Consider the following 11,434-nt stretch of genomic DNA (forward strand, 5'->3'; position numbering starts at 1 on the left):
TTAAGGTACCTGATTAGGTGTGATCTGAGCCGGAGTGTTCGAGCAGAGCGGTCCATGTTGGGAGTGGTATCTAAGGACGCAAATATTGCCCGGATGTGGTAACTAGGGAGTCGGAGATGGGGTGTTTTCGTGAAAACGAGGCAGCTCAGCTGATGCTATTCAATCAAACAAAGCATCTTAGCCCGGCTAGCTAGTTATCGGGATCCCTCTCCCCTGGCTGTCCTCCTCCGAGTAGCAGGAGCCATTTTCAGCGATACGTTCACTGAATACAGTACTAGCCGTACTTAGCGGCACAGTGGATGTCTCCGCAGTGAAGAAGCGGGAGGAGGATTCGTGTCAGTGAGGAGGCTGGTGAGGCTGGTGAGGCTGGCCAGGCCGTGTTGTGGGTAAGTAGCCTGCTAGCTTTCTAGGGCTAACGTCACAACATTGGGCTACCTCGCAGTCAGGCAGCTAACCAGCTTAGCTCACCAACATGTGTAGTAGTTTAGGTAGATTGCCATTGATTTAGCTCACTAGCTCCATATTTTTGCTAACGTCCAAGAAAAGAAGAAGAGCATGCTAGCTGGTAGCCAGCGTTAGCCAGCTACGGACTCAGAAGCAAACAATGAACGAGTATGGTCTGTGTTGTTATTTTGGGCATCATTTGCTTATCTGCTAATAGAAGAAGTTCAAATGGTTTGTGAATGAAACTAACGTTAGTTAGCTAACATTAATGCCATGCCAAAAAACGCTGGCTAGCTAGCTAACTGTGTTATCTTGCATATTTGTCCTTGTTTTCCCTGAACATTCATCCCTTACAAGGAAACGTTCCCTGAAATGGGTGTGTGGAACCATTTTCAGGTCTTGTGCATTGAAGCCAAATAAGGATTTTTCACCATTTAAATACTAGTCTAATGATTCAGACTAGTAAGTAATGCCTAGTCTGAATGAAATTGTTATAGAGTTCATATTGTCAAGATCATATATTGGGTTGCTTTTTCAGAGCTCTTTCAGGTCTGATTTTCAATTGAGTAGCCTAGGTGTCATCTTAGACCTTGAATATTGCCATACAGTTGGCAATTTATTTCATGCAGTGGCGTTGATTTAAATATTATTTTCATGGTCAGTCACTAGAGAGGTTTGTTTTTTTCAGTGTCTTGTCCTAAGGCATGGTAGTGAGATCACACCCACCATTCTGGCACAAGTCCCAGGCAAGCCTTGCAGAATACTTACCAGGTGTCAGCTTGGAAGATCAGGGCGTGGAGTGATTCATCTAATTATGTTGCAGTGTTATCTAATATACTCTGTAATGGTTTGGAAACTACGTAACAAGGATGTAGCCTATGTCCAGCGTCCTTCCTGTTCTAGGTTGCCAGGAAAGCAAAGGGAAAAGCTTGTGGCCCAGGCCAATTTTCTGAACGAGAGGTGTACCATTAGGTTAGGTCTGTGCTTTGCAAGGTCAAGTGATAGCCTTGTGCACATCTATCTCCCCTAGGTTGAGTGGACTCTCCCTCTGCACTGGAAGTAAAAGATGTGCAATGGAATGATAGGGTCAATGTCAAACGCCTTTGGGCCCCCCACCTCTGCTGACAAATGGTCCCTTTCTCTGCTGCTCGCCCTGACTGTGGTCTCCACTGGACAAGGGTCAGGTAAGAACCCACCCTATGCTGTCTGTAACATGAGACCTCCTCACTCAACTCCTCACTCAGCACTGCTTCTTTCACATAACTGTTGCACACACCAACTCAGCTCCTCTCTGTGTCTAACAAGGCCAAATGTGCTTTGCTACTTGTGGGAAATAATAACATAGGAGTCGGTGGCTCAGAACAATCAGTCAGCCCACATGTAGCCTTAACACACCAGTAGCTCAGTCACGATTAAACGTAGTGTTCTCATGTCTTCTCCTCCACCTCACAGCTGGATGGGGGCCTGTGAAATCTGTTGTAGGTCCTCCTCTTTTTGTTCCCACTCGGCTCCCACTGCCTCTGTGACTCATGGTTGTTATATAAGCCACTGGGCATTCTGTTGTGTGGGTATTTGAAGAAAACCCACTCACATGACAGAGAATCCTTGAACAGCAGAGATGTTTTCAAACCCCATACACTGAAACATTTTTCAAAATATAGCACAAGACCTCAGTATGCGAGAATCGTCTGAGAACAGTTACAGATCACACATTTCTCAGTGACGAGAGTGGATCACTCAGCAAAGGTTCAGCTAAGCATCTCTACTTACTTGTGACAACCCTGTTGTGGGCAAACTCACAATGTATTGTATGACTTGTCTCCATTCAGGCTCACTAAGATACTATTGCGTACTGGCAGTATAGCTTTTTAGATACAGAATTTCCTCTCCTCCCTCTTTAGGATGTGTGAGGCCGTACATGGTCCAGAACAGCTGGGTCAACCTGACCGAGACCAACCGAGGCTCCCTCCCTGTGGACACAGTGCTCCAGTACAGCTGTGACCCGGGCTACGTGGCTGATGGCCCCAGCACCATCACCTGCACCTCCCTGGGCCGCTGGTCCACAGACCCACCCCGCTGCCTGCGCAGTGATGGTGAGCCACTCTCTGTTTGCCTTTCCACAATGAGGTTAATATGATACTCATTGTGAGTCCATGCAAGGGAAAGCGGAAATATATACATTGTATGATGCAGGTTGATAAGTTTACTAATAATAGTTGCGATGTTTTCCTGTCTGTCAGTGTGTCGGCTTCCTCTTGAGCCAGAGAACGGGGGGTACTCCTGCCACCCTGCCCCCTGCCACCGGCTAACCCATAGCACTGTGATTGAGTACTTCTGTAACGAAGGCTACATCCTGAAGGGAGACTACAAACACCTGACCTGCCAGGACGGGGAGTGGGACAGGCCCATGCAGATGAGCTGTGTCAACCAAGGTTGGTGAATCTTCCAGCTCCAAGTCATTGCCATTGTCAATTAGATTTTAGCTCAGGTTTTTTGGGGCATCTGAAATGCTGGTTCAGGTTACAGCCTTTTTCACATTACCATTAATGATTCATGTATAGGTTTTGCAACTAGGTATTGTGAATGATATTGTATGACTGGAGTCAGTGTAGGTTCTTACAAGTTGTATTAGTCATGGCAACACAGACTCTGATTTAAGCGTTTTGGCAGGCTCTCCTGGAACAGTCATAGATCTCCTCCCCGGTCCTCCCTCTTTAGGCTGTGTGAGGCCGTTCATGGTCCTGCATGGCACAGCGAACCTGACGGAGACCAACCGAGGCTCCTTCCCTGTGGACACGGTTCTCCAGTACAGCTGTGACCCGGGCTACGTGGCTGATGGCCCCAGCACCATCACCTGCACCTCCCTGGGCCACTGGTCCACGGACCCACCCCGCTGCCTGCGCAGTGACGGTACTAATGACCCGACTGACTGAAGACATTCATTTACACGCACAATAACACGTGCAGTCTGAAAGGCAGGTCTAAGAGGGTATTGATTTAGGGTTGTCTTGTTTCCCGTGGACAGTGTGTCTGCCGCCATTTGAGCCAGAGAACGGCGGGTACACCTGCCACCCCACCCCCTGCCGTAGGCTAAACCATCGCACTGTGATTGAGTACTTCTGTGACGAAGGCTACATCCTGAAGGGAGACTACAAATACCTGACCTGCCAGGACGGGGAGTGGGACGGGCCCATGCAGATCAGCTGTCTCCTGGATCAAGGTAGGTCATGATGTGTGGGATTAATGTTAATTTAAAACAACTTTTAAACATTAGTGATATAATTCAGTGTTTGAGTGTGTGTCCAGTAAACACCATTCCCTTGTACCCCCCCCCCCCCACCTCTCCCTCACAGACAGGGACCCTGCCCTGCCATTGGGAATGCCCACCCTGTCCATCTTGGCATCCACTGCCAGCTCAGTGGCTCTCATCCTGCTGCTCGTGGTGCTGTTTGTGCTGCTTCAGCCTAAACTCAAGTCCTTTCATCACAGCCGGTGAATGCTCTCTAAACACACACACACACACACACACACACACACACACGTCTGTTCAGCACCGGCTGATGTTGGCTAACCCCACAGTAGAACTGTGCGTTTGTCTGATACAACTAGCTTTTCCACCCAGCTTTTAAAAGTGCAAAGTGGTTTGATATTAACACCCCTTGGTTCCACACACAGGCGTGATCAGGGGGTGTCAGGCCAGCCCGTGTCCATCATGGTGGAGGGGGTGCAAGTGGCCCTGCCCTCCTACGAGGAGGCGGTGTGCGGTGGAGGAGCCGCCTCGGCTCTCGGCTCCGAGTCACGAGTGCAGATAGTGCTGTCAGAGGGCCAGCAGCAGGCTGCAGGGACAGAGCCCCTCATCGCCCAGGCCGGGCCCTCCAGGCCCTCCAACCTCTCTCAGCTCTCAGAGATGGTGGTGGTCCACCCTGTGCCCCCGTCGTCGTCATCCTCCTCCTCCTCCTCCTCTTTGTCCCCCTCCCCGTCGTCACCCCCCTGCTGGGGCCCGGGACAGGCCGCTGCACCGCCCACGCCCGCTCAGCGGAGGGGCTCGACAGGCAGTGAGCACCACACCGTGCCCCTCCTGGACTCTGAGATGGACTACTCTGACGGTATGGTATCACCCTTTCTCTCCAACACATCATCTCTCTATGGTAAACACTAAATAATAATATAATATATATATATATATATGCCATTTAGCTGACGCTTTTATCCAAAGCGACTTACATTGCAGTGAGTGCATACACTTCAGTGTATATATGGTCCCAGTGGGAATCAAACCCACAACCTTAGCGTTGTTAACACCATGCTCTACCAACTGAGCCGCAGAGGACCACAAATACTAGCCCATAAACTGTGTCTGCATCTCCGTGTGTTAACGCAGCCATGTACCATGGCTTGTCCTGGTTTGTTCCTGCAGATATGCCTTTGTTAAAGGAGGCTTGAAGCGTGCTGCAGTCTCCTGGGTGTGCCGAGACCCTCCCCGGAGCAACAGACAGCGTTGCTGTAGAGCTGCAGTGTTGATCAAGAGGCCTCTCTGAAGCCCCCCCCCCACCCCCACCGCCACCCCACCCCGCCCGCCACAGCAGCTGCATAGACACAGACTAGTCACCTCAAGACGCACTGAGTGAAGCTGTGCAATGCTCAGAAGAATACCTCGCTCCCATCGGGAAGAGTGGGCGCTGAGGGGGTTTCACGTGTACATACATGCTTAAAGATTTTATAGGACTTCTTACACTACTGTGTATGTCTGATGTCTGACACCACAGTTTGCCCTTTTAACCATTGGCTTAGCTTGGAGTCACACAGCCGTAAAGAGAAAGGAAAAGAGGGTGAATCCTGACCGTGGACGGGTTTTTGAAGGGCTCAGTGCAGTATGTCCTTCAAAAACGTTACATCGATTTATTTCAGTCTGCACGACACATTTTCGAAAATAGTGATTGCACCTCGTACCGTGTCTGCCATTGTCGTACCATTTAAACGTTATCTCTGCTTCACAGCAGCACGTCATGAATGATGCATTATGGCCAGTGCAATTTAGAACTCCACATCCTCTCACACACACACACACACACACACATTTTTTCTACTCCTGGTGAGTTGACAGGGAAGGATGAATAGATGTGATCATTATGTCATTGGCTATTTTGGATAGCACAGCTCACACATATGATGTCATATAGTTATTGCACCGCGGGCAACAGTTCCCCAGGTTGAGGGCACACATTTTCACGGCTCCTAGTGGTGTAGTGCTTCTGCTCTGGTGACATTATGCACCCTGCATGTGGCCCATTCCTGGTTTCTCTATTCTTTGAGGCATGAAGGTATTATTCACCCCCCCCCCCCCCCCCCCCCCCGTTCATATTCCCATCCCCCCTTTCCCTCTGTTGGCCTTAGTTTTCCACTATGCACAAGCGCCCTTTGTAATGGTTTTCATTTGGAAAATGAATTTTAAGATGAATGTCAATTTCCAGTCTCTTCAGCTCTGAGACGTAACCATAACGGAGCCTTGTCAGACTACACGTGGCGCTCGGACACCTGAAAATATTATACGTTATATTTATTCGGGTTGTTTTTGAAATGATGTTCTTGGAGTATAGATATGAAAACTGAATTGAGTATTTAATATATTCACGTCCAGAATGCTGTTGATCAGCCGTGTCCTTCGATGTTTCCTCAATTCTTGAAAAGGATATTAAGATGGGTATGTTAACTTTGATTGACCTAAGGACGTAATGTGTGTGAGACCATAAAGTTACTTGGGTTTACCATACATAAAAAAGCAGGTAATTATTGTACAGAAACTCGATGTCATGTCTATTGAACTTGTTTCAGTTGCTTTGGGTTTCCTTTTGGACTGAACAATGCCGGACGATCTGTTTGGTGTGACAATAGTATGTTATTATTTGTACAAAAAAAAAAAAAAAAAGATTTAAGTTAATTTTACTCTGTATATACCCTGTGATAATTTTTAATAAATATGATTTTAAGTGTGCGTGGTGTTGGTTTTGGTCCTTTTGACAATTTCAGTGAACATCTTACCGATGAGGAATGGCTTTCAGCACTAGGTGGCATTGTCATGCATTTAGCATTTAGCATTTAGCATGCTCTTAGCACTAGCTCCTATGCTAGGTCATCTAGTAGCAAAGTTCTCATTATCTGTTCCATTTGGCACATTAGCAAAGAAATAAAGATGGACTTTGTATTCAAAGTACATTTATATATATATACATTATAAACATCAATCCATTATTATTTTTTTAGTTTTCTTACAAAAGCACCGATGGCATTTCATTGGCTACTTCATACCGTCAGTTGAAAAGATGAGACAGGATACCTGGATAATGGATCAATGACATTAGTCATTGGGAATTTGGTATAAAATCTCAACATTTAGTTATTGAATTATGACTACATCCATATCTATAAAATACCTTTGCATGACATTCAGCAATCCATAATATTCATGTTAATGGTCACAATTCACAAGAATATTACAAATATATTTTGCCCTAGAATACATAGTTACTATTTATCCCTCATTTTAGTAAGCAGTGACTTGCTTGCTTGTGAGCCATAACAACAATATAATAACACTGTATTCCACTTCCATACAGTTGCATTGGTAAAATGGTGCTGCTCACCCCCGTCACCAAAACAGCCCAGAAAAAATGCCTTACATTACAATGCCTATAAGGCTGCCCAAGTAGGTCTACCCTCAGAACACAGTTCCTGTCTGAGTCATCCCTCTCCTTTCAGTGCCCTCTTCATGGTGGGGTGTGAGCGATGCGGCCTGTTTCCTTCAGTTCAGTTTGGTCTGCTGCTCTATAGGTTCTCTGCCTCCTTAACCTAAGGTGCCTTTATTTCCTCCACTTTCTGGTCCACTGTCAGGTATGCAGGCTTTTCTATGGAACAGAAAGAAGACGACAATGAGCAGTCTCTTTCTCTTCCCGTGAGTGAATGCTTTATTTTCATCTGTTAAGAAACGTTTTAGGTACATAGGCGTAATAGTGAAAGCATTTGTTGACACACTGTCAGTGATTGGGTACAGTATGCTCCTTCAAACCTACCCCGGTGTTACTCAGCCAGCTGTGACACTTACCCTCAGCTTGTGTCTTGAACGTCTGGTAACATCTGAAGAAGAAGATGAAAAGCAGAGCCTCTCCTCCCTGGAATATGATGTAGATGAGCGGGAACAGATACAGGGGTCCAATGACCTCGGGGAGAAAGGCCACCTTCAAGATGGTGGAGCACAGCTGGATGTTCTGACAGCCGGTCTCCATAGAGATAGTCCTCCTGCATCTGAGAGGGCAGATTTTTTCTTTATTTTTCCTCTGTTGAATACTTCAGGGTTTACATGTCTACGGTCTAGCCTGCAGTAGATGTTCAACCGGGGAGGCTGGTGGAGGCAGAAATCGGAGGACAGGCTCATTCCATGCATTACAATGAGCCCGTCCACCGATTTCTACCTCCACCAGCCTCCACTGATGTCCAATGATGACTCACTTACTGATGGTTGGCTTTGAAGACCGTGGACATGACGTATCCAAGCGTGAAGCCTGTCAGAGGCATCAGGGCAGCGGCAGTCATGAGTTGAGGTGAGAGAACCACCCACACTGATCCCCCAATAGTCATGCCAGCCATCACTCCGATAGCCACCGAGGCGATCACTAATATGCTTAGCCCAACCTGTACAGTTAGAATACCTCAGGCACGTCTTCACACAGGCTGGCAGTTTGTCTCTGATAGATATTTGAATTTTGAACAGTCAGTTGTACAGTACCAGTCAAAAGTTTGGACACACCTTCTCATTCAATGGTTTTTCTTTATTATTATTATTATTATTATTTTCTACATTGTAGATTAATATTGAAGACATCAAAACTGTGAAGGAACACATATGGAATTATGTAGTAAACAAAAAAGTGTTAAACAAACCAGTATATGTTTTATATTTTAGATTCTTCAAAGTAGCCACCTTTTGCTTTGATGACAGCTTTGCACACTCTTGGCAAGGTGTGTCCAAACCTTTGACTGGTACTGTATGCTGTAAACGAACGTATCTCAAACAGCGTATACACTATTATGGTAGACATATAAGGGTTTGTAATCCCACACCTAGGGGAAAAGGTCACAAGAAAACAGATGGTCCTAGAATATTTGGAGAAGGCAGTAAAGAGGGGTAAGGTCAGATTGAGGGGTTGGCTAGAGGTGAAGAAAACAAAGGATCAAAGCTGCAGAAACCAGGACAGAGTAATTAAAAGATAGGGTTGGCAAGGCCTGACCAGACGAATTGGCGCCAGCCAGGTGGGAGTCGCCCACCTTGATGACGAAATGTAATTCTTGAATGTTATTGGTGTATGTAGACAGGAAACAGAAATGCGTTGAATAGAAGGTGTTAACCTGTGTGAAATCTATAAAGACAGGTGACTGAGGTAAAAACAGGGTCAACTTTGCAAACCTGAACGGCTACATATTCTGCATGAATAAAGTCTTTGAATGAATCAACAGCTCCGGTTAACGGTATTTTATTTCAAAGTATTGTTACTTAAATTCTATGACACTATGACTAGAGAAACCTAATCCTATCCTCATATACTGCAGCTACAACCAGCTGGTCCAAAAAAAAAACAGGGTACGGAGTCAAGCTCACCTTGAGGATGATCGGAGAGTAGTTTGGTTTCCGGTGATTGATGGCAATGCCAATGGCACAGGGCACCAGGGTCATCATAAGAGCAAGGGTGATGCCAGTGTAAGGCACAGCGCTTTCCAGATTATTGAAGCCTTGGCAGTATAGGTAAAGCAGCAGAGGCATCATGCCCAGTGCCATGACAGTGGAACACGTGGTCATTACAATGCTGTAGGAGAGAGAGAGAGAGAAGAGAGAGAGAGACAGAGAGAGAGAAGAGAGAGAGAGAAGAGAGAGAGAAGAGAGAGAAGACAGAGAGAGAGAGAAGAGAGAGAGAGAGAAGAGAAAGACATCACGCTGAGAAACTCCAGCAGCCAGTTGTTATCTACTCACAACAGAAGAAGATCAATATGTGAATGAGGGGCTACCTTAGGTTCATGTCACCATTGAGGGCCAGGGCAAAAACGTTGGACAGGTTTCCCCCCGGACAGCAGCCACAGATCAGCACGGTCACAGCCTCCATGGGGCCCAGTTGCAAGATTTTGGCCAGGCTGAAGGCAGTGAGGGGCATGATGCCAAACTGGGACACCAGCGCGATGGCCACCCCTTTGGGCTTCAGGATGTGGGCCTTGATCTTGGAGATCTCCATGGTGCAGCCCAGGGACACCATGGTGACGAAGAGGATCATTATGGTGATGCAGTTGATGGCCATGTCCATGGCCGGGGAGAAAACAATGGTGCCATTGAGTGTGATGTTGTGATTTGAGACATCATCGTTGCCTCTGTACTGTCCCTCTGTCTGGTTCATGGTGCCATTCATCCCAAAGCTGTTTGTTTATGATTCACTCACTCTGGCCTGAGCATAACAAACAAACAAACAAACAAACAAGATGCACCATATCAATGGAGAGCAATGGGTTCATAGTTATCTCATTGACTTAACTGCAGGGGTGTAACTCACCCTGTCTAGTTACAGTACACCTCAAAACATACGATCCAGACATTTGAATCTAGACTAGACACTCAGAAGCACATTCATATAAATCCTCTTTACTATCAACAGCGAGAAAGTTATCTCCAAGCACATTTAGTTTTTTTGTGAACAAGCTTATTCTCCCTGACGTGGAGGCTACTGTGGCCGGTGGCAGAGGCAGGCCCTGTGGTAACTAAAAGAAGTGTTTCTCTTGTCCTGGGCAGCTGCTGCGTAGATCAAACTGCCCCTGTACCTCTGAGGGCAGGATGTCAGGGGCGATTAAGATACGCTGGAACTCCAGGGGAGGCTGGTGGAGGTGGAAATCTGAGGACGGGCTCATTGTAATGCATGAATGGGGGGTGGGGGGGGGGGGGGGGGGGGTTTATAGGCTTGTATTCCCTGCACCACAAACAAACATGGTAGTGTGCGTGTTTATTGCAATTTTAAAGTCTCAAATCAAACCACCAAATCAGAGTAAAGATCAAAGAATCAAATCAAAAATGTTAATGACCAGACAACCGTTCACTTCAAGATATAAAATCTATCCCGTAGTATTGAATGACTCTGTTGATGTCTTCGTGGATACAGATTACGTCGGTGCACTGTATAAATGTACTGTGGCCATACAATAGTATTAGCCTGAGGTGCTTGTCAGGGAGAGAGAGGAGCCCTTCTGTACAATTGTAAGATAGTCCCCTTGTGACTTTCAGCTGCTACGAGAGCTGAAAAAGATTTGGGCCAAATGATTGTTCAAATAGAATGCCCCCTAGAATACAATACTGGAACTTCTTGCTACAAAAATTCTGTATATATAGATATTTTTTACTGTATTTAATGTTATTACTATTTGATTTATTCTCCTTGTTATATTCTATTGTTGATGTTGTAGAGCTGCTCTTCCTCAGGCAATTTGGTTCCATTGTATACTTGTATTTTTACATTTACATTTATGGCATTTACCAGACGCCTTTAGACAAAGCTAGAAGAATTTTTATTTTATTTTATTTTTTTATTATTTTTATTGTATTCAATGTAATGACAAATAAACAAGACTTTGACTTTGACTGTGTGTGTGGTTTCGAGTGACTTCATCATCCATGTTGACTCACGAAATAGCTCTGTGGCTGCAGAATTCCTCAATTTGCTAAACTGCCAAAGCCTGAGCCACATACAACCATGGACACACATTAGACCTCTCATTATTTCTGGTCATGCGCCTGCCTATGACTTGGATGTCCATGGGCTGTGACACTATCTCTGTCTCTCCTTACACTCCCATTCATTTTGCGGACCATTGTATTCCACAGCCGGAGGAGTTGGTGCACAGGACAACAACCTCTCCCTCAACATCAGCAAAACGAAGGAGATGATCGTGGACTACAGGAAGCAGC

At 46.0% G+C, this 11,434-nt stretch overlaps 2 protein-coding genes across 3 annotated transcripts; one reads left to right on the forward strand and one right to left on the reverse strand.

Moving 5' to 3' along the window:
* Window positions 1-186: 186 nt before the first annotated feature.
* Window positions 187-6,436, forward strand: LOC310814436 (sushi domain-containing protein 4-like). 2 transcript variants are annotated; one of them, XM_083683850.1, is made up of 9 exons: window positions 187-386; window positions 1,475-1,628; window positions 2,346-2,537; window positions 2,685-2,876; window positions 3,115-3,354; window positions 3,470-3,664; window positions 3,798-3,936; window positions 4,120-4,550; window positions 4,862-6,436. In XM_083683850.1, the coding sequence occupies exons 2-9, from the start codon at window positions 1,511-1,513 to the stop codon at window positions 4,885-4,887; spliced, it is 1,533 nt and encodes a 510-aa protein (XP_083539976.1). In that variant the 5' UTR covers window positions 187-386; window positions 1,475-1,510; the 3' UTR covers window positions 4,888-6,436. The 2 variants fall into 2 exon arrangements, with proteins under 2 accessions (XP_083539976.1, XP_083539977.1); XM_083683851.1 differs by having other exon boundaries at window positions 3,163-3,354.
* An 854-nt stretch (window positions 6,437-7,290) lies between these two features.
* Window positions 7,291-9,794, reverse strand: LOC310814161 (hepatic sodium/bile acid cotransporter-like; the record flags this gene model as incomplete). The annotated part of the gene is made up of 5 exons (XM_083683461.1): window positions 9,499-9,794; window positions 9,095-9,299; window positions 7,952-8,130; window positions 7,544-7,743; window positions 7,291-7,346 (listed from the first exon to the last, which is right to left on the reverse strand). The coding sequence occupies exons 1-5, from the start codon at window positions 9,786-9,788 to the stop codon at window positions 7,291-7,293; spliced, it is 930 nt and encodes a 309-aa protein (XP_083539587.1). The 5' UTR covers window positions 9,789-9,794.
* Window positions 9,795-11,434: the final 1,640 nt, after the last annotated feature.

This window comes from Argentina silus (assembly GCF_951799395.1).
Source record: "Argentina silus genome assembly, chromosome: 13".
NCBI classification, from domain to species: Eukaryota; Metazoa; Chordata; class Actinopteri; order Argentiniformes; family Argentinidae; genus Argentina; species Argentina silus.

Excerpts from the sequence above, each read along its gene's own strand:
- LOC310814436 (XM_083683850.1), top strand. The coding sequence starts at position 1,511 with ATGTGCAATGGAATGATAGGGTCAATGTCAAACGCCTTTGGGCCCCCC. Across the intron at positions 2,877-3,114 it reads GATGAGCTGTGTCAACCAAG|GCTCTCCTGGAACAGTCATA; the intron begins GTTGGTGAATCT and ends GCGTTTTGGCAG. Across the intron at positions 3,665-3,797 it reads CAGCTGTCTCCTGGATCAAG|ACAGGGACCCTGCCCTGCCA; the intron begins GTAGGTCATGAT and ends TCTCCCTCACAG.